This window comes from Myotis myotis, unplaced genomic scaffold (assembly GCF_014108235.1).
Source record: "Myotis myotis isolate mMyoMyo1 unplaced genomic scaffold, mMyoMyo1.p scaffold_m19_p_1, whole genome shotgun sequence".
Lineage (NCBI taxonomy): Eukaryota > Metazoa > Chordata > Mammalia > Chiroptera > Vespertilionidae > Myotis > Myotis myotis.
Window position 1 is genome coordinate 69,792,941 of NW_023416313.1, and position 23,896 is coordinate 69,816,836.

The following is a 23,896-nucleotide window of genomic DNA, read 5'->3' on the forward strand; positions in this document are numbered from 1 at the left end:
TATGTTAGTATTACGAAGATTTTTAAAAAATGTTATTGTGCATTGTAAAACTCTAGGGGGTAGTATTTTCTTTCTTTTTTTTTTTTATTAGTTAAGGTATTACAAATGTGTCCTCATTTCCCCCATTAACCCCCAACCTCCCTCCCCTCCCCCGCACACTCATCTAGGGGGTAGTATTTTCTAAAGTAATTTTCCAAGAACCTTAACTCTCAGGGATCACTTGATGTACTAATATTCCATAGAAATGTTGTCCCCATGACGACATGCATACCTTGGGATAAATTAACTAAATTAATGTCCTGATTTGTTTAAATGACATCTGGAGTAATATTAAAGAGCCTCTCGTAGAAATATTGTGAGGAGCATAAATGCTTATGCCAATGGTCCTAGGGCAGCGGTTCTCAACATGTGGGTTGCGAACCCTTTGGGGGTCGAAGGACCCTTTCCCAGGAGTCGCCTAAGACCATCCTGCATATCAGATATTTACATTACGATTCATAACAGTAACAACATTACATTATGAAGTAGCAACGAAAATAATTTTATGGTTGGGTCACAACATGAAGAACTGTATTTAAAGGGCCAGAAGGTTGAGAACCACTGGTCCTAGGGTGATATAAAAACAGTGCTAAACATATGGAAAAGCAGTTTTTTAAGGTTTCCTCAGATTCTCTTGATCTCCTCCCTTGAAGTGAAAACCAATACCCCAGACTGTAAATAAGTTTAAATTCCAAGCCCAAGATAAAAAAGTAAAAAAAAAAAAAAATTAATTATAGGAGTGTAGGCCAAACACCTGAACAATTCAGGAACTTAAGACTGCATCTCCTTCAGTCCTTCAGTCCTAAGAAACCAATCTAAAAGAAAGTTTCAAAGATTTTGAAGAAAACAAAATGGTGATGGTAGACAAATATAGGTAAAGTGAAACTACAGCTTTCAGCAGAAGGCAAGAAGCGGAGAGAGTTTTATTTAAAAGTGAATTTTATATTTCTTTTTCTTTTTCATATTATTTAGATGGTGGGTTAAGGTAGGTGTTAATGGCCCTTTGGAATTGTATATTCATCACTGTCCTCCCTCTTGCAAGACCAATTAGACACTGTGTATAAGCCCAAGGACAGTGAGTCAGAGCAGACCACCGAAGAGCCCTCTGCCATTTAGGCACTGACGAAAGGGGTTTAGGTGTCTCCAGATCTATCCATCACCTAACCCACTTTACTAAGGTAAGTTTATATAGGAACTTGGGACTGATCCCAGGCCAGGAATAAACTTATACTGTACTTAGAGATGCTCTTTGCTAATGTATCCCAGAAATCAGATGGGTTGGTGTAGTTCGGTGACTTCAGAGGAATGTAGTAATTTGGGATTCTTTTTCAATCCCTCTGCTCTTCCTTAGAGACCTCACTATCAAGTAGATGTTGACTTACCACTTCCTTAAAATCTATTTTAACAGTGTTTCTTGGAATTAGAGAAAATATTTCTAGGGGCTTCACCTTTATTTTCTCTTATCTAGTTGTCATCTTTTTCTGCAAGGTTTTACGTGACAGTGATTAATTAGCAATGATGCTTATGGGGCTTTAAAAGCTTCTGGAACATTTGAGTTGCCCTTTTGAAAACTGTGGTTTACAGCAATTACACAACGGTATACGCTCAGGTCAGGTGGTGGGTGAAAAGGGTTGCTTTGCTTGTTCCCTGCTTATATAGTATACATTATAAAAACTATAAATAGAATTTAAATAAACATACTATCTTATTTCAGTAATTTTTAACTGTACTGCTGTAGACCTAAGAGTTCAGTGGGGAAGCCTCATGGACCCCCTATCTTTAGTGGTAAGAGAGAGGAGTGGGTAGAGGTCCACACTGCCCATATACATACACCACACACAACATTGTGTCAAATTGAGCAACTCAACTTTTACTGTTTGATATATTGGCATTATTTATGTACCAATAAGACTTTCTGTAAATATGTTTCTGCCAGTTAAAAAATAAAAGTTAGACAACAGTAGCCTTATTCAATAGTGAGACTCCAAAATGGTAACCTTGCCTATCCACACTGAAAGCAAGATGAAGAACATCAGAGTAGACAGAAACAACAAGATCTATTGTTGCTGCAAAGTTTATCTGCACATAATGTTCTTACACTATCCTCAAGGGCATGACTTTATACCTGGACTTATGTAGTCTTTTGTAAACACAATTCAAGTTGTTGTTCTTGGTGTTATGTGTGTTCAGTTGCTCTCAGTTAAAGGAGTAATTAAAAGAAATAACCATTCACAGCAGGCTGGCAATCTCACCAGTGGGATGGCTGGAAAGTAGGGAAAAAACAAGAACATGTACCAAAAACAGGAAAAAAACACACACATATCCACACATAAAACAATTACAGAATTTGGTGACCACATTGTGGAGGGAGAAAAAAAATGCTCTGTGAGCCTTATTGATACCTGAAGGTGTCACTACTTAACAGCCAAGTGATAAATTGAAGTTAAAATACTATAAATTCATTAAGAAAGAGTTGATAATGAATTTGTTAAATAGAAAAATTTGAAGTTAAAAGACCAATTTTGAAATTCAAAATTATTATTATAAAATTTGTGTTTTTTAAAAAATTAAGTCATTTAGCCTTTCTGAAACTCAGTTATCTTTAAATAATAATATTTTAAATAAAATTGTTAAAACAATCTAAAAATGATAATACATTTCTCAAGATGAGAAGCAAATGCACTATTTAAAAATAGTACCTTAAAAAAGTGCAATGCACTTGTGAGTCAGTGCTTACTATGTTCTGCTGGATGAGACAAAGATCCATACTATTTTTTAGAATAATCTCTATACTATTTATTTTTAAAATTTAATTTTAAAATTAGATGCTTGAAGGGGAAAACCTCTGATAGGTAGTAAATACACAGAAGAAAAATAATTTTTAAAACATAGTGGGGGAGGAATTAATAAATATGTAGATATGAAACAATATAATCCTAAATAACCAATGTGTCAAGGATTAAATTACAAGGAATTTTAGAATATACTTTGAGATGAATGAACATGAAAACATAATATATGAAAATTAATGGGATGTAGCAGAAATCTGAGAAGGAAATATATTGGTAAAAACACCTATATTTAAAAAGAAATATGATCTTAAATCAATAACCTAACCTAACCTGTGAAATTAAGAATTTAGAAATAGACAAGCAAACTAATGGGAGAAAAGAAAAAACACATACTAAAGATTAGAGAGGAAAGAAATAGAGAAATCAATAAAATAAAAAGTTGTTTTTTTTTAAAGATCAACAAAATTGATAAACCTGGTTAGCCTGACAAAAAGAGGACTCATATTACTAAAATAATGAATGAAATAGAGGATATTACTACCAACTTAATAGAAATAAGAAGGGTTATAAGGCAATGCTATGAACCATTGTGTGCCAATAAATTAGATAACCTAGAGGAAAGGGACAACTTCTTAGTAAATCACCAACTAGCAATCTGAGTCAAGAAAAAATCTGAATAGACTTATAACAAACTCTATAAAGAGGCTGAGATACTAATTCAAAATTTTCCACAAAGAAAAGCCTGGGCCAGACAGCTTTATGGTAAATTCTGATGTATGTTTAAAGAATAATTCTTTATAAACTCTTCCAAAAATTGGTAGAGAAGGGAACACTTCCTAATTCATTTACTGAGGTTAGAACTAACCTCATCCCAAAAACGTCACAAGAAAACTATTAATCTGTATCTTATAAGTGTAGACACAAAAATTCTTTGCAAAGTAATACAAATCATATCCAGCAACATACAAAAAGCATAATATGTAATAACCAAGTGGGATTTAACCCGAAATGTAAGCTTGTTGAGCATACAGAAATCAATGTCATATGACATATTAATAAAATGAGAGATAAAAACCATATAATAATCTCAGTATAGTAAGAAAATGCACATGATAAAATGCAACACCCTTGCATGATAAAAACACTCAACATCTCTACTAATAAAAGGATAATATGCTAATTAGACTGAGAGACCTTCCAGATGTCCTTCCAGACAAAGCCATAGTGGCGGGGCCGAGGCAGAGGGGGTTAGGGGTGATCAGGTCAGGAGGGGAGGGAAGTTGGGGGTGATCAGACTGGTGGGGGGCAGTTGGGGGCAAGCAGGCCAGCAGGGGGGACAGTTGGGGGTGAGAAGGCCGGCCTGGGAGGACAGTTAGGGGCCATGAGGCCAGCTGGGGAGGGCAGTTGGGGAGAACAGGTCAGCAGTGGGGGGCAGTTGGGGATGAGCAGGCCAGCAGTCGGGGGGCAGGTGGGGGCGAGCAGGCCAGTGAGGGGGCAGTTGGGAGCAAGCAGGCTGGCAGGCAGAGGCAGTTAGGGGTGATCAGGCAGGCAGGTAGGTGAGCAGTTAGGAGCCAGAGGTCCCGGATTGTGAGAGGGATGTCCGACTGCCAGTGGGATCAGGCCTAAACCAACAGTCAGACATCCCCTGAGGGAACCTAGATTAGAGAGGGTGCAGGTTGGGCTGAGGCACCCCCCCACACACACGAATTTCATGCACCAGGCCACTAGTACTAGTAATAAAAGAGGACTTTCTTAATATCCCCTCTCACCACTTCAATTCAATGTTGTATTGAAGGTTCTAGCCAGGGCACATGAGCAAGAAAATAAAATAAAAGGCATTCAGAGTAGAAAATAAATGGAATCACTGGGTCAAGAAGTAAAATATCTCTATTTGCAGATGAATTTTGGATATAGCAAATCCTAAGGAACACACACACACACATTAGAACCAATAAATTAGCTCAATCAGGGGGAAGGATACAATATTAACATTTGAAAATAAATTTTATTTCTATATAGTAGCATTGAACAATAAAATTTTAAAAATCATTCCATTTCTAATAGCATCACAATGAATAAAACATTAGGAATAAATTGAACAAGAACAATCTTCTACACTGAAAACTATAAACATTATCAAAAGAAACAAAAAGACCTAAATAAATGGAAAGTCATCTCACATTCATGGATTGGAAGAATTAAAACTGTTAAAATGGTAATACTTCCCAAACTGACTTTTTCCAAACAGAGTCAATGCAATCCTTATCACAATCTCAACTGACTTCTTGCAGAAATTGACAAATTTATCCTAAAATTTATATGAAAATTCAAACGACTAAAAAATAGTCAAAGTAATCTTGAAAAAGAAGAAAAATGTTGGAGCACTCACATTTCCTGATTTCAAAAGTTAATGCAAAGCTATAGTAATCTACAGTGATGATTCTGGATAAGGGTAGACATATAGATAAGTGGAGTAGATTTGAGAGTCCAGAAAAACACACATGCACTTATCGCCAATTGATTTTCACCAAGAGTTCCAAGACGATTCAAATCAAGAAAGAATTGTCTTTTCAATAGATGATGTTAGGACTACTGAATAATCACATGCCAAAGAAGGAAGCCAGATGTCTACCCTATACCATATACAAAATCAGCCTTAAATGTAAGAGCTAAAACTATAATATCCTTAGAAGAATACATTGGTGTAAATCTTGTGACTTGAGTTGAGCAATGGTTTCTTACATTTGGTCCTACTGCACAGTGACTAAAAAACTAGAATGTCACCCCAAAATATGTCTCTTTGACATAAAAATTTAAAGCTGAAGGCAATTAAGAAGCAGCAAATGCAAAAAAAAGCTTCCCCTTTTTTGCCTAAAGGCAGGATATAAATTCCTTTTTACTAGAGACAGACTTTTATCAGGCAAGAGGAATTTGCAAACAAAACTTCGCCCATTAGTTTCCTTTCATATATTAATCAATTAATCTTCCCTCAGTTTGCTACCCTTGGGAGGCTTACTTCTTCCTTTGTCCTGTCACTTCTTTTTTTAACAAATGCATTGTTTTGTTGTTGTTGTTGTTGAAGATGGTATATAAGCTGAATTCTAAGTCACTGTTTTGAGATACTCTCTGTTTTAGGTTTCTCACATGATGTGCACTGCATGTGCTAATAAACTATTTTTCTTTTGTTTGTATGTCTTGCTGTTAAAGGTCCCAGCTAAAAACCTATGATGGGCAAAGTTTTGCTTCCTCTACATGACAAAAGAAAATATAGCTACATTTAACTTCATCAAAATTAGAGATTTTAGTCCTTCAAAGGACAGCTCAAGAAAACGCAAAGACAACCCTCAGAATGGGAGAAAGTATTTGCAAATTATCTACTCACTAATGATCTAGTTCAAAATATATAAAACATTCTTACAACTAAACAGTAAAAACTCATATAGCTCCATTAAAAAATGGGCAAGGACTTAAATAGACATTTCTCCTAAGAAGATACACAATGGCCAACTGGTACATGAAAAGATGCTCAATGTCATTAGTCATTAGGAAAACATAAATCAAAACGACAATGAGATATCACTTAACACCCTCTGGAATGACTATGATGAAAATATAGAGTATTGGTTAGAAAATGGAAAATTCATATCCTCATCATTTCTGGTGGGAATGTAATATAGTACAGGTGTTTTAGAAATCAGTTCTTCAAAGAGTTAAACATAGAATTACCGTGTGACATAGTCCTTCAAGGTATATAACCCAAGAGAAATGAAAACATGTGCTCACACAAAAACTTGTACATGTGTGTTCTTAGCAGCATTATTTATAATAGCCAAAATGTAGAAACAGTTCAAATTTCCATCAACTAATAAATAGTTCAACAAATATAGTGATCCATCTAATGAAATATTATTCAGTCATTGGAAAGAATGAGCTATAGAAACATACTACAGCATAGCTAAACCTCAGAGCATTATCCTAAGTGAAAGAATTCAGACACAAAAAGTCATAGGTCATATGATTATACTTATATGGAATTTCTAGAATAGGCAAATCTCCAGAGACACAATGTGGGTTAGTGGTTGCCAGGGGCTAGGGCAGGGGTGGGCAAACTTTTTGACTTGAGGGCCACAATGGGTTCTTAAACTGGACCGGAGGGCCGGAACAAAAGCATGGATGGAGTGTTTGTATGAACTAATATAAATTCAAAGTAAACATCATTACATAAAAGGGTGCGGTCTTTTTTTTCAATAGTTTTATTCATTTCAAATGGCCGATCGGGCCTGCGGGCCGTAGTTTGCCCACGGCTGGGCTAGGAGAAAATGGGAATAGAGAGTGATTAGTAACAGATACAGGGTTTTTTCTTGGGGTGATGAAAATATTCTGTAATCAGGTAATAAATATACTAAATTACTCATAAATATACTAAAAAACCATTGAACTGTGTACTTTAAAAGGGTATGCAGTATGGTTTATGATATGATGGTATACAAATTATATAGAGAAAATAAAAATATTATTACTCACCTTCACCTTTAACTGTCGTGATTAATGAAGGAAGTGTTGGCAGCAGAGGTGTTTGTAAGGATTCCTTGTTGGTTGTTCCTAGTTTGATAAGATAGATGACATTATTATTAATCACAATTTCATCTCACCTACCAAGGAATAAATAAAAATCAGTCAAATCTGGAGGTGGACTGTAATCCCTCTCTAAGGTACTGGGTAAGCCTTTGCCTATCTTTAATTTGTTCATTTTCCAGCACCTTTTGTCCAAGCTACCCCACTCACATACACACATATGTGTGTTCACACACACATTTTTTTTTGTGTGAAAGACCAACAAAACAAATTTTTACTATAGTTTGCTACTTGGGGATCTTTAAATGTACAAAAATATTATTGTGAAAGCAAATGATTTGAAATCATTTTATTTTTCCCAAGGGAGATGCAATGACCTGGTCAATAGCATCTAGGAATAACATGTCTTTATTTTTCTCAGAATCACATGTTATTTTGTTAATTTGCCTATGACATTCAGACTTCCAAATAAACATAACTTAGAAACTTGCAGACTCCTATAGTTAATTAATTTGTTCATTTATGAAACATTCATTGAATGCCCACTCAGTACAAGGCCCACTCTTACACTCTGAAGGGCAACATCTGATTCTCGGTCATCTTTTTAATCTGAGTGGTATCAAGAGTAATCCCTGGCATATAACCTGCATGTAGTAAATGTCGTTGCAGATAAGGTGGCACTCATACAGGACAGGCGGCCAACAAAGGGACAAGCTCTGCTTTTAGTGAGCATGACTAACCCATTAGATATCCAAAATAATCAGCATTTCCTTCTTTTGTAAAACACATTAGAACATCCCTTTGTGATTAGGGACCAGGTCCCATTTTTACTATGGGACATATATAAAACTTGGTTCATATATATATGCTGTATTGGGAGAAAGAACTGTGCCTCTGAAAAGTTTATCTAATGCTTTAAAACCCTACTCCAGAGAAGGCTTTCAAGGGTAAGCTGGCTGGAGCTACATAATTTTGGGTGCTATATAATTTGGGTTGAGGTGGAAGAGGGCATAAGGGGATAAATGGTGATGGGAAAAATAAAATAAAACAAAATAAAATTTTTTAAAGATACTTAGAAACCACAAGAAGAAGATAAGACCTTTGGAGAACTACTGAGGACAAACAGCTCTAAGATGGTGGAGATTTTTGTCTACTGCTCACTCCTCTGTCCTCACTGCTAATTAAGGGAAATAGGTTATTACAGCAATGGACACTGCCTGTAATAGGCAGCATTTGTGAATTAAAATGTGGAGTGCACCGAGGTACGTAAGACTTTCTAAAAGGTTTCTTTTAAAACCCATATGTGGTTATATTTTAAAAGAAGACACCAATGAACAAAACATTATTCCTAAAAGCTAGGTTTGAGATGGTATATTGCCCACTCACATGATGCTAACATTGTAAAGAGATGTAATGATATAAATAAAGTGTCCCCACTAGGCAGACATGGTGCCTTTGTTTTCACTTCATCCCTACTCTTGAGATTCTTGGTACCAATAACAGGCTGAATTGAATTTTTATAATCACCTTACCATTATGTTTTACTGGTGTATGGCTTGTATATTGCTTGAAAATTCAAGAGATAATTACAGGAAATAATCAGGACACATATAATCTATATCCTATCTAATAAAAGAGAAACATGGTAATTAGCCATGCCTCCGCTACCCTTCGCATTGGCTAATCAGGGTGATATGCAAATTAACTGCCAGCCAAGATGGTGGCCAGCAGCCAGGCAGCTTAAAGCAAACATGAGGCTTGCTTGCTTCAGTGATGGAGGACTCTAACATTCCCGCCTGCTGCTGTCGGCCTCTGAACTTGCAGTTTGAAACATTGTTACAAATATAGAAGCTAAACAAAACCCCAGAAACCTGCTTTCAGCCAGCCGGGATCTCAGAGCTGGAGTTGAAACAGTGTTTCGATTATAGAACCCAAACAAACCAGATACCTGCTTTCAACAGCCGAGCCTCAGAGCTAAAGCTGGCCCAGAATAAAAAAAAAAAAAGAAAAAAAGGAGCGGTTGGGAGCTTCAGTCACCCGCCAGCCTGAAAACAGCCCTCATCCCCTCACCCAGGCTGGCCAGGCACCCTGGTGGGGACCCCCACCCTGATCCAGGACACCCTTCAGGGCAAACCAGAAGGCCCCCACCCATGCACCAGGCCTCTATCCTCTATAGTAAAAGGGTAATATGCCTCCCAGCACCGGATCAGCAGAGCCAAGAGGCCTCCCAGCACCGGGATCAGCATGACAGGGAGCAGCGCCCAAACCCCCTGGTCGCCCTGCGGCTCTGTGTGTGACTGGGGGTGGGGCCACAACCTCCCTATCCTCCCTGCTCTGTTTGTGACAGGGGAAGGCTCCCCAACCCCCTGATCAGCCCTGCTCTGTGCCTGATAGGGGGGAGCTCCCCAACCCCCTGATCGCCCTGTGGCTCTGTGTGTGACAGGGTGGGGCACCCCAACCCCCCCCCCCCCACGGGCCCTGCTCTGTGTGTGACGGGGTAGAGCCATAAACTCCCCATTGGCCCTGCCTTGAGTGTGACAGCCTGCGGCGCCCCAACCCCCTGATCCGCCCTGCTCTGTGTGTGACAGGGGACGGCGCCCCAACTCCCCAATCGGCCATGCTCTGAGCCTGACCAGGGGCTGCACCTAGGGATTAGGTCTGCCCTCTGCCACCCGGGAGCAGGCCTAAGCCAGCAGGTCGTTATCTCCCGAGGGGTCCCAGACTGTGAGAGGGCACAGGCCGGGCTGAGGGACCCCCTCTCCCCGCTGAGTGCACAAATTTTTGTGCACCAGGCTTCTAGTATATATATAAAAGCCCAGAGACCAGAATGGTGAAACGACCAGAATGACCAATGGCTATGATGTGCACTCTGGCAGCCAACCAGCCTGATCCAGGCCCTGATCATACCCCATCCCCAGCCAGCCTGGGCCCCAACCGACCCCCAACACCCTGATTGGGGCATGAGCAAGCTGGCCAACTGCCTGCAGCCCCTCCCTCCCCGACCGGCCCAGCCCAATGGGTCCCCATCAGGGCCGGGCGGCCAGACCCTCCCCCCCAAGCACGATTTCATGCACCATTCCTCTAGTCTATATATATAAAACTCTTATATGAAAATAGACCGAATGGTGGAACAACTGAACAACCGAAAAACCAGTTGCTATTATGTGCACTGACCACCAGGGGGCAGGCATGGAACATGGAGGGAGTTGGCTGTGGTAGGATGGTGGAGCAGGGGCACCAGTTGCTGTCACAAGGGCAAGTCTCTGGTGATTACTGAAAATTCTTTGCTCCTGCTCACTGCATTCCTGCCTGGTGCTCGCACCTGCTGCTAGTGCTGGAGTCACTGCTTGCACCCACTGCCTGTGCCAAGCATTGGCCCTGGTCACTTGGTTCTGTCAGCAGGTGTGAGCAGCGCCTGCCGGCTCTGATAGTCCCTCAGGGCTTCTCCCCTTACCCCTGCTCCTGAGGGGTGATCGGGGCAGCACAGCAGCTGCCGCTCGCACCTGCTGCTGGTACCTGCCCCAATCACTCTGTGCCATTAGCAGGTGTGAGCAGGGCTGTCAGCAGAGAGGGAACTGAGGACTGCGGTGGGAGGGGCTGGGCGGGGCCTGGAGGATGGGCTAAGACCCACCCCTGTGCCCACCACAGCCTTGCAGCCCACAGTTCCTTTCAAGGTGCACAAATTCATGCACTGGGCCCCTACTGATGATATAAATAGAGAAAATGTCAAATTTATATAATCTTTGAGTTTCTGAAGCCCTTGACCCATTTTTTTAAATACATATCTTGAATTCATGTTTGTTAGAGAGAAAAGAGATGTAATGAAGTTGAACATTGGCTAAAGTATTTAACTCAAATCTTATATTTGGGTTCATTTTCAGTCTTGGTCTTTGGAAAACTGAAGAGCCAAATAGATGTGCATTTCTGAACAGTGATCTTATGATCATTCTGATGATCATCATATTTTATCAGTATAAAATATCTATAACATACACATTATATAATTTATTTTAGATTTTTCATTAATGTATAATAATGCCCTTTCAAATGTAGATAAGAATTCTACATATAACTTATAGTACAGTTCTATGTGCTAAACATGTTAACATTCTGAAGTGTAAGTGCATCTTTATGATTGCAAAATTAAGGAAGGTGGGTGGGAGGAAAGAGATTAACCAAAAACTTATATGCATATATTCATAACCCAAGGGCACAGACAATAGTGGGAGTGGGTTGAGGATGGGATGGAAGGGGTCAATGAGGGAGAAAAGGGAACATCTTTAATACTTCCAACAATTAAGATAAATTTTAAAAATGTAAGTACTAATGAGAATTGTTATTTCTGTTAATTTTATGTGCAAAACAATGATTAAGTACTTTAAAGTGGTCAATAAAAGAAATAGACTGAATTTAATGTGAACATTAAGAGGGTATTATAGCTATATATGTTTAGGGATATAATATAATTTTGAGTCAACAGATGTTTATAAAAGATTAAATCAGAGAACACTTCTATTTGTAAAATTATTTAGTAAACTATCATTTATAACATTTTCCAAAACAACCTTTTAGAACTGTATTTAATTCCATTCACAGGACACAAGGGTTTCCAGAAAATGTCAACTTGTAAACATTTCATATTTTGTGAAAATAAACTAAAAGCAAAATGTCAACTTTACCACTTAGGAATTCTGTAAGAAGGAAAGCATAAGAGATCATGTATAAAGCTATCTCAGGTGATTCATATTCAGTTCAAACTTAAGGAATATAAAGACGATGGATAAAAGAAAAAAATATGGAAAAAGAGGTACCCAAACCCATTTTCTTCCCATTAATAATACAAAAAAATTATAAAAATGCCTTCTAAAAGTCTGTTCTTTATAGATGCATGTTAGTCCATTTCTAGAAAGGCAGTACATCTTAAGCATCACCACAGCTGGTACTCCATATGGAAGAGATGGCCAAAGTATCTGGCTCCTCTACTGACCTCAGTTGAAACTGAACATCCACTTAGCATAAAAAATGTTCAGTATCAGGGCTGAGAAATTTTTATTTCTTCATTATAACTCAGCTCATTAAAAAATTGACTATTAAATGTTTCAAAAATCAAGCTGGAAAATAATTACAATTTAAGAATGAAATTTCAGGTTTATTTTTGTATCGTAGAAGTTCTTTTTATAATAATGGTTTTCAGTGCCTGCCAAATGTTGATTTTTAACTCTGGCCATTGGCCTTTGAACAAAAGGGTGGTGCACTTGATATACATCTAGGAAGAGAGCAAGTCCTTGCTCTCTAATGGGGTAGATCTCTGAGAGCAAGCTCTGCTCCAGGCCAAGTTCCATCCATCACCTCTGCCATAGCTGTAAGAATGCCCTTGTTGCACATTTTCCATTTTTCTGATAACATTTCTGCCATTTTCTGGAGAAATAAAATGTACATGCTTTAGAAGGCACCTGAGCACTTTTAAATCAAGTGTCTTTGATCTCTAAACAAAAAAATCTGATTGGGAAGCCTTACAATGGAAATAAAGAAACTCCTCAATGGCATGCTTTTTGCTTGTTTTTTTTTTTGTTGTTGTTAAACACTTTTATTACTGCTAAAATTACCATGTTGGCCATGAGGAAGAGGGGAATATGGAATCACTTCACTACAGATATACCTTTTGTGATATTACTGTATAATCTAAAGATAGTTATTTTGGAGGATGAGACACTGTATAAAACTCCCTAATATGTAAATCCCCTCACAGGTCTGAAGTTAAGAAAACGTCTAAGTCCGTCTGGGTAGCTCCCTTGGTTGGGGCCTTGTCCCAATACACCAGGTTGTGGGCTCCATCCCTGATCAGGACACACAAGAATCAACCAATGAATGTATGAATGTCTGTTTCTCTCTCTCACCATTCCTCTCTCCCTCTTTTCCTTTCTCTCTCTCTAAAAACATAAAAATAAATAAAAATAGATGTTTCTCTCTCCTTCCCTTTCTCTGTCTTCCTTCTCCACTCATTTTCCTTTAGGCATCATACCCCCCCAGCTGCCTGATGGCCCCAAACATCCCGACCACCAAGCCAGACTTTTCGTTTCTCATACTGCATCGGAGTAGATCATGCCCATCAGGGCCTGCCTTTCCTTCTTCATCCACCTTCCACCGTCACTCTCTCAGCTGCATTCCTGAGAGATCCCAGAATGGACTCTTTCCTTCCCCTAATCCCTCTTCACTGCTATAGTAATGGTTACTAAAACCCTTAAAACACTTCTAAACAAATATTATATGATTCTAAGAAATTCTTAATTTGAGAGATTTTATAATGACATTGTAGCTTTAAAATAAATTGTATATATTTCCTATCTAATAATAGACAAACATGGTAATTGACTGTACCTTTGCTATGCCTCCCATTGGCTAATCAACGAGATATGCAAATTAACCCAACCAAGATGGCGGCTGGCAGCCATGCAGCTGAAGCGAGCAGGAGGCTTGCTTGCTCCGGTGATGGAGGAAGGCATGGTTCCCCGCCTGCCACGGACCGGCTCTGAGCTCCGAAAGCAACAAAGTTTTAATTATAGAAGCTAAACAAACCCCAGATACCTGCTTTCAGTAGGCCGTGGCCTCAGAGCTGGAGCGAGCAGGAGCCCGGCTCTCAGCTCCAGTGACGGCAACAAAGTTTCAATTATAGAAGGTAAATAAATGCTAGAATTAAAAAAAAAAAAAAGAACAAAAGGAGAGGCTGGGAGATTCAGTCGCTGGCCAGCCTGAAAATGGCCCTCAGTCCCTTACCCAGACTGGCCAGGCACCCCAGTGGGGACCCCCCACCCTAAAAGGGGTGTGGCCAGCTTGAAAAGAGCCATCAGCCCCTCATCCAGGCTGGCCAGGACCCCCACCCTGATCCGGGACACCCTTCAGGGCAAACCAGCCGGCCCCCACCCATGCACCAGGCCTCTATCCTATATAGTAAAAGGGTAATATGCAAACTGACCCTAACAGCAGAAAGACTGGGAATGACTGGTCACTATGACACACACTGACCACCAGGGGGCAGACGCTCAATGCAGGAGCTACCCTCTGGTGGTCAGTGCGCTCTCACAGGGGGGAGCTCTGCTCAGCCACAAGCCAGGCTGATGGCTGCCAGTACAGCAGTGGTGGTGGGAGCCTCTCCTGCTTCCTCAGCAGCGCTAAGGATGTCCGACTTCAGCTTAGGTCTGCTCCCTGCTGGCAAGTGGACATCCCCCTAGGGCTGCCGGGCTGCCAGAGGGATGTCTGATTGCCAGGTTAGGCCCAATCCCCCTGGGAGCAGGCCTAAGCCAGCAGGTGGTCATCCCCCGAGGGGTCCCAGACTGTGAGAGGGCACAGGCCAGGCTGAGGGATCCTCCCTCCCCCGAGTGCACAAATTTTTGTGCACCGGGCCTGTGTATATATATCTATATATCTATATCTATATCTATATCTATATCTATATCTATATATATATATATATAGATACACACACACACACACACACACACACACATATATATATATCCTCACTCAAGGATATGTTTTTATTGATTTTTGAGAGAGGAAGGGAGAAAAATATCAATGTGAGAGAGAAACATTGGTTGGTTGCTTCCCATATGTGCCCTGACTAGGGATTGAATCCATGACAATTTTCTATACAGATTAAGCTTCAACCAACTGAGCCACCTGTCCAGGGTAATTGTCCATATTTTTTGAGATGCACATTTAGTTTGTAGAGGTAAAATGACATAAAGTCTGGATTCCCTTCCAAATACTTTACAACAAAATAAAACACAAAAAGAGAGAAGAGAAAGAAAAAGAAAGAAGGAAGGGAAAGAGGGAGGGGAAAAAGGAGGAAAGGAAGAAGGAAGGAAAGAGAAAAAAATGAAGAAGTTTGGTAAAATCTTGATAATTATTGACTGGGAGATGGGCATATGGATATTATTTACAGTACTCTACTTTTGAGTTCATCTGAACATTTTTATAATAAAAACAACAAAAACAAAAGCTTCTCTAGCTTATTACAATTTTTACAATAGAATTTCAATAATTTAAAGCCCTTCTGGAGAACTTTTGAAGAACAGACTAGAATTTAACGTTTGTTAACTGGATACTATGAAGAAGTAAATGTGCCATGGAAAGGAATGAGGAGGAGTGTGTGTCTGTGTGTGTGTGTGTGTGTGTGTGTGTGTGTGTGTGTGTGTTTACATCAATCTCAGTGTTCTATTCATTTGCTTCAGAGAAGGGGGCTTCACTGTCCCTTTACAGGAGCTCCCAACTGTAAAGTCACTAAACATGTCTCTCAGTTATGCTTTACATGAGTAGATATAGAGTTTCTGTTCCAATAAAAAGCATGAGATGCATTCCTGGTATCACAAATGACAGTTCAGTCTGAATTCCTTCACTGAACTAACCTCCACCTCTGCCTTTTCATGGTCATTTACATAGTGGTTAGGATTTGTGTTATTATTTGGACAATGTTATTCACCATAGCTCATTGTAGGCAGGGTTAAGACTCTTCCTATTGAAAAAAGTAAGTTCCAAGTAGTTAACACAAAAACTGAGAAAGTTCAACCTTTTGGGCCTGCATGTTAAGTCAGTACTTATTTATACCAAGGTGTCAGTTAGAAAAACTGAAAGAGATAAAGATAGAGATAGAAAGAGAGAGAGAGAGAGAGAGAGAGAGAGAGAGAGAGAGACAGAGACAGAGACAGGGAGAGAGAGAGAGATGCCCTCATTGTATACTTTCTCCTGGTTTGGTAGAGAAGTTCTAGGAGTTTAAGGTTTCACCTTAAAATTAAACATTTCAGAGATAATCTTTAATAATAAAAGTATAATATGCTAATTAGACTGGATATCCTTCCAGATTAAGCCGGGACTGCAGCCACCATGGCTGCGAGGGAGGGATCTAGGCAGCCCCCCAAAGGCCCACTCTTGCATGAATTTCCTGCATCGGGCCTCTAGTGGAGTGTATTTATTCCATTTTACTCTGAGAATCCTCAAACCATTCAGGCCCAGTGAACCACCCCTCATCGGTCCTCATGTGTTTAAGCTTGTGTTTAAGCTTGGCATTAGACTGAAAGGTGAATGAAGAATAGAGGGATAAGAAAGGTAGCTGAGGGAATTTTAGTCATCCATTCATCTGGATGTATGATTTTCAGGTATCTCTGTGAATTTAGCATTCTACCAGGTTTTCTGCCCACAGGTAGTCAACAAATAATTTTTTTTCTCTCTCCATTGGTTATTGGACCTGAATGATCTGCCTCATTTATGAAAATTCAGTATTCATTGGACTGATAACCTCTTGAGTTTTAAATTGAATGATCATAATATCTCCTTTTACTTTTCATTGATGGTAAGGTAATCCCCTTTATACTTAGAGCATAAAACACAATAATGTTGACATTGCTACTGACACCTGCAAATTGAAGCTTTTATCAGCCCAATATAACTAACAAAATCAGCTTGTTATTAATACAGTCAACTCTGCTGTTTAAGTGGAGAACTGCAATATTTAGAAAGATATTTTTATGATTTAGGAAGTGATAATTTCATTCCTTTTTAAGAATAAACTTTGTGTATTTAACTTTCACAATAGGATAAGTCTCAAACAGGAAGTGATCTAAGGGGACATTATCAAAGAATCCCACCGAGATTGCAGGGTTCTGTATTCAGTCCAAAATAACATGAGTTTATAAATAGTAAACTAGCACAGAACTTCATATCAACAGGTACAAGGTCTTAAATTATTTCCCTGTGATTAAATTACAAAGGTGCTACTAATTTTATTTGTTAAAGTTAGAATATATTTCACTCTAAGTATTTATCTTACCTTTGGGAGATGTTCCAACTGTTGATTGTGTAACAAGATTTAGTGATGTTGTTGTGACTGGTGACAGTACAGGTGTTTTTGCTGCAGAAATTGTTGATGATTTTAATTGAGGAATGGTTGTATCTGAAAAAAAAAGTAAATTGTGTCAAAGTGGTTGCATTAAAATTTACATTTATTTTGCCAATCAACAGACTATTATATTTAAATAAAATGAACTCTATGTATACGTTGCTAACACAGCCAGTAGGGTATGAATTTGAAATTAAGTTTCTAATTGTTATTAAGTCAGCCCTGAGCAGTATTCATTCACAATCCCATCTGCTTCTCACCAATGGTGTGAATTTTCAAGATGGCTGGCATGAGCAGTCTGTGTGTCTGAAACAAAATAGTATCTGATAAAACTAGTGAGGAATATATGTGTACATTTAAAATTTAACAATATTTCAAATCAATTAAACTAATGTCAGATGAAATAATTAGACACTCTCTGGGTAGTGGATATTTTACTAATATTTTCAATTTTGCAACATGCCTACATTTTTGGCCATTGAGTTACTATAAATCTGCATTTTTAAATGTTTTACTTCTCTAAATTATAACAACCAAGGGCACAGAAATGAAGGCAATTGTGATCTATATTACATATTTACTGTTAATAATTCATTTTTTGGCAATAAAAACTCAATATTTTAATAATAATTCTTAGAAGTCCCATTAAAATATTAATAATTTTTCAAATTGATGTAGGAGTTAATTCTGCATGATTTATAAAATATTTGTTTCACATAATATTATTATAATTTATTAGCATTTGTATAAGCTTTTTGATCCTCTATATTGCTATTTTGCCTCTGTACACTGACTGTTGGGTTGAAGATCAAAAAGCAACAAACAAATGTCTACATACTTGGAAAAAGTATTCATGTCCATAGAAGGCATTATTTTTATGGTGTATGTATAGTCAGTGGAGTATAGAGTATAGCATTTAGTTAAGAAGATGGATTTTGAATAACGAAGACTTATATTCAAATCCCACTGCTATGTCATTTCAGTAAATGTATGTCACTAGTATAAGTTTTCAAATTTAAATTTCATCCCAAATTTTCCTCTTTTAAATATTGAATGACAACCATAATTTTAAAAGTTTTTTTAATTAAAAAATAAGATATGTAGCCTACGTATTATAATTATGCCTTTTACATTTCAAAAACAGTAAAGTTCAAACGTTATTTTTCGCTGTACTAAAATAATTGTTTTAATCCTTTAAAATGTATACATAAACTCATCAATTATAACTTTTATTACATTAAAATATAATGTGCTAACTTCTTCAGTTATAATGAATAAAAATAAACTTAACTTAAAAATTTTTCCTCTTTTGAATCTGGAAAATACCAATAATTTTTCATGTCAGTGAAAAGTAATATTTCAGATGCCATGACATGGGTGTATTTCCTATTTCACTTTATAGCAGTGATTTTCAAACTTTTTCATCTCATACCACAGATAAATAATTACTAAAATTTTGCGGCTCATCAAAAAATATATTATAGAATTTTTTGCCAATTTGACAAAAATAGTAGGCGTGATTTTGATTCATTCACCTCGGTGGCTATTGTGTTGGCTGTAGTCTGTTTTTTCATTTGACAATCTAAGGGACAAGAGGTCAGTGGCCCTGACTTACTAGTCAGGTGTTGCATGTGTTAAAAATTCTTGTGGCACATCCGTTGGAAATCGCTGCTTTATATTTTTGAGCGCTTGGAAATGTTAGCACTTAGCACCAACTTTATTGACAGCCAAGTACACAGAAATTGCTTGATGTATTCAGCATATACTAGTTGTGTTCAGCACATACCAAAATGACAGAACTGCTTTTTCACAGGCTTATGGAAATCAAGTCAAAAGCTTTTTTCACCTCTGGAGATATACTTCACACCTTTGGTGTCACCCCTCTCCTTCCCACAATATTCATCAGGGAGAAGGAACATAGCATAAATGAGGTTATCTTCTCGCTTAGTCTATTTGTTCTCGCTATCTTTCTTTTTCTCCTGTAGTCCATGATGAGACACTAATTTCCAAGTGTAAATTAAGGTTGACGAAGTTATTCAAGGAAGCACATACCACTGGAATTTTTTTCTTGAAATAACTTCAGTGATTCCCATCTGTTGACTTCCAAAATAGTAACAATCTTAATTTCTGAGTATAATCAACATCTCTAGAGATATTTTTCTTATATCTTCCCTCCCTCTCTCTTCTTCTCTTACCCTTCCTTCCTTCCTTTCTTTCTTTCCTACCTTTTTTCTTCCACAAACAGTAACAAATATGAAAAGCATGCTTCAATACAGTAAAATATTCTATAATGTACCACATGGTATCATCCTTGAGTAGCTTTCAAAACTGTAAGGAATGTGATGCTTATACATAATAAATGATAAAGGATATTTTTTTATGTAGAACAGTGTTTTCCAAAGTGCAGGTTATGATGCATTTAAAGACTAGTATATAACCTGTTGCATTTGAAGTCATATCTCCTTCTATCCCCATACACTCAGCTTTGAGTGGTGAGTACACAATTATACTGATGATGTATCCTAGAATTATACACTTGAATCCTATATAATTTTATTTTCCAATGTCGCCCAATAAATTTAGTTAAAAAACAACAAAATCTGCTTAGTGGATTATAGTCAGAGCTTTTGCCAAATGAAAGAGAAAAGAGACAATATTAGAATGATATTGCAAATAACTTCATGAAGCTTTTGTTTTGGTGCATGTATGTGTGTGTAAATTTAAGTGAAATATGTGCCATGCAAAACATATTCCTTACTGTGATTCCAGCTAAACATTTGAAAGGTGCTCTACAAAATACTGGGCAAGGGATTATAAGATAAAAGATGACCACCCCGAATGCGCAAGGAATGCTTCCTTTGAGAATTGACATAGAGCTGGAGTTTTAAGAGTGTTTCCATACAGGAAGAGGAGAGGACATGAGCATAGGTCTGGAGTGGGGAACTGAGAAGTAATTGAGAAGACTTCAAACAGTTCTTTTTGGCTGGATTGTAATATCCTATGAAAGGATAGGTGGATGTTTGGTAAAATTCTGGAAGCCAGATTTTAGAGAATCTTGAACATCAAGCCAGGGACTTGGGACATTATCAATAAGTCAGTAGGGAGTTTTGGAAAATGAGCAAACATAAATTGTCCTGTAGAAAAAATGACGAGGAAATGGTGTGGCCGAGAATGAGAAGACACCAGTGGAACTGAATGTCCCCATTTTTATGTTAGCAATGTCCTCTGCCCTCCTGAAGTCAGCAGGTGAGATCAACGAGTTCCCGCCCATGAAATGACTTGAGACAAATTACAAGGAGGCATATTTCTAACCACTGGTGAGGTAAGATAGAGCTGTACTGTAAGACTTTTCTCCCTCAGCATCCTTCCACACATTTGGCCACTGATTTCCTTACTCCATTAATACTCATAATTAACATATCTATTTATTAGTTCTTCAGATTGTTCAACAGAGAGTATGTCCTCTTTTGGCAAGGACTGACAATTCCTAAAAGTATTGAGTGAACCAGGCGAGCTAGGTTCAATGTGAGCTCTTTCTGCAGATTATCTCATTTAATCCTAACAAAGGCAGTGCAGTGCTCATACCGTTATGAGCATTGTTTTACCCATTAGGGCCCTGAATCTCAAAGAGGCTAAGCAGCTTGCCCACATTACACAGGGGGGAGTAGTACAGTCGAAATGTTAATTCAGACAGCCTGAACTTCAGAGAAGACACCATTCACCACCACACGTCTTGCTGTGGGAAGGTGGCTCTCTGCAAAGCCACATACCCCAACTCCACCTGCTCTTTGCCTGTGATAGTAAAAGGGAGGAAATGACTAGACAGTATTTTGCCTTTATGTATCTAGAATGAGAAAACAGATAAAATAATTCACCATTTTTTTCCTTAAAAATAACAAACATTCATTCTTTCATGTACACATACATACACACACATATTAGACTTATTGCTTTAAAAGAAATTTCTAATCCGCTAAAACTACATTTGAAAAATAAAAAATAGAGATGAATTCAGCTTAAAAATCAGCAAATAGAAACTTTTTTTTATTGTATAGTGGATAAGAATTATTCCCATTAACTACTACTGTTGAAGGTTTTATTGGCCATGATGCAAGGAGCAGTTATAATTGTACTGTATTTATTGTCTAAAGTTTATTCTAGGCTTGATTTGATGTCATCAGAAACTATGTAAGAAAATGGTTTATTCTGAAGTATTTTCTCTTCATAGGACATGGTGAAGTAGCATGTTCCCTTTGCTTAGCTCCAAGGCGATTGAAGATAAATTTAACAAGACCTGTGCTTTGCTTATGCCAATGACTTTGCTTGTGCCAAGTCAGATAGTGTTGCTCCTGGGAAGTTGTAAGAGAAACAGATGGCATTTTGTCCTGATTCCATCCTATGGCCATACACCCAGACTGAGGGAGCACAGGGACACCATGACACTAGTTTCCTGTGCTATGAAAGGACAAAGTATTGTTGGGATTTTAATCAAATAATTACTTTAATTGTAGAAATTATATGATAGATTTATGCTAAGGATCTATTTATATAGATCCTAAATAGTCTTTCATTCTCTGAAGTTCAAGATAGAGAATTCCCGCGTGTTCATATATAACACCATATGGCAGTGATGGCGAACCTATGACACGTGTGTCAGAGGTGACACGCGAACTCATTTTTTTGGTTAATTTTTCCTTGTTAAATGGCATTTAAATATATAAAATAAATATCAAAAATATAAATCTTTGTTTTACTATGGTTTCAAATATCAAAAAATTTCTATATGTGACATGGCACCAGAGTTAGGTTAGGGTTTTTCAAAATGCTGACACGCTGAGCTCAAAAGGTTCGCCATCACTGCCATATGGGATCTTCCCTGTGAACTTGCATATCTTGTCTTTGAGAATTCAGCTTATGGCTGGAAACCAAGTATCATATTTTCAAATGACCAAGTCATCTACCCTAATCTTTCTAGGTAACTCACAAATAGTCTCTAAATGTTAGAATTTCATTTATCCTCGTAATGAGCAGCTATTGCTCCAGTTATCTGTTCTCTTACCAAGGCCATGTCTAAAGTCCACTGGAAATCCACTACTAAAGAGAACAGATCTTGCTTCTTCTAGGTCAACACGAACACCAAATGACTAAGTTAGATTTCTAGAACTTGAAACCTGGCAAGAACTTTTTGCTATCTGACTGTAATACAATTTCTACATTTTATGGCTTAGATAATATATGAGTTTAAGGTAGTTTCAAAAGATTATCACCCCAGTAAAATTGTTTCCCTGATTCCCAGTTTAGCATTCTATTATGCAATTTAGAAAGTTCTGTGTTTGTTTCTCATTCTACTACTAGAGGCCCAGTGCATGACATTCATGCACTGGGAGTGGGGTCACTCAGTCCAGTCTGCGTCCTCTTGCAGTCCGGGACCCGGCAGGCAGACATCCCCCAAGGGGTCCTTAGTGCTGCCAAGGAGGTGGGAGAGGCTCTGGCCACTGCCACTGCGCTTGCCAGCCGTGAGCCCAGCTTCTGGCTGAGCATCTACTGCCTGGTGGTTAGTGAGCATCATAGCGACCAGTTGTTCCAATGTTGGGTCAATTTGCATATTAGCGTTTTATTATATAGGATATGGGCATGTAAAATGCACCCCTGAAGGAGGCAGTGTTGAAGTTTCTCCTGAACTATCTCTGAAAAAATATTTACTTTGCCAGTTTTAACTATGAGCAAACATTTTATAAGAATTAAATTCTTTAAGGAAATAGAAGAATTATTTCTTTAGAAATATGTAATTACAGTATGTTAAAATGCTAATTACTAAATAGTCTCATAAACCCTCAAAGTACCATTATTAGGTAATATAATTTTAACCTAGGACAACCAATCTGTAGAAATTCAGATAAAAATAGACAATTCTACATTTCAATAGTTTATGTATTATTTCCACTAACTGATATTATCATAGTGCAATGCCACCTCCTATATTACACTGTCAGGCACTCAGAAATTTTATATAGATTTTATCATGAAATAAAGTAATTTCCAACTGTTTAGTTTTGATTTTCTGATGTTTAGCCTCATGTGTATCAGAGCTTATAACGAATATGAATCCACTCTTAAGTTTGCATGTGATAGCAATGCATAAATCAGGGTATTATAAGTAGTAGGAGTTATTATTTTCATAACTTGTCAGTAGTTATCATCATTATAATAATTCTTTCTCAACGGGTACCTTTTATCTTCTTTGTTAGTAAATGATCATTAGTGAAGTTTAAGTTGAAAATTTTAATTTTATCTCACACATTAAAAATGTATATTAAGCCTGCTCTGTGTGGCTCTGTAGTTGAGCATTGACCTATGAACCAGGAGGTCAAGGTTCAATTCCTGGTCAGGGCACATGCCCGGGTTATGGGCTCAATCCCCAGTGCGGGGCATGCAGGAGACAGCCACTGAGTGATTCTCTCTCATCATTGATGTTTATCTCTCTCTCTCTCTCCCCCTTCCTCTCTCTGAAATCAATCAAAAATATATTTAAAATGCATATTAAAAACTTAAAACCAAAAATGTAATATATGGCAAATTTCTGCATAAAATTAAAGTA

The 23,896-nt window shown here is 38.0% G+C and overlaps 1 protein-coding gene across 3 annotated transcripts in view; it reads right to left on the reverse strand.

The window, feature by feature from the left end:
- The window catches only part of EMCN (endomucin), a 101,468-nt gene that overhangs the window by 46,636 nt on the left and 30,936 nt on the right, over nt 1-23,896 (reverse strand). For all 3 annotated transcript variants that reach the window (XM_036340736.1, XM_036340718.1, XM_036340727.1), the window contains exons 2-3: nt 17,230-17,352; nt 7,356-7,433 (exon numbers count right to left, since the gene is read on the reverse strand). In XM_036340736.1, the coding sequence (XP_036196629.1) occupies nt 7,356-7,433; nt 17,230-17,352 (201 nt within the window). The remainder of the gene's footprint in view (nt 1-7,355; nt 7,434-17,229; nt 17,353-23,896) is intronic.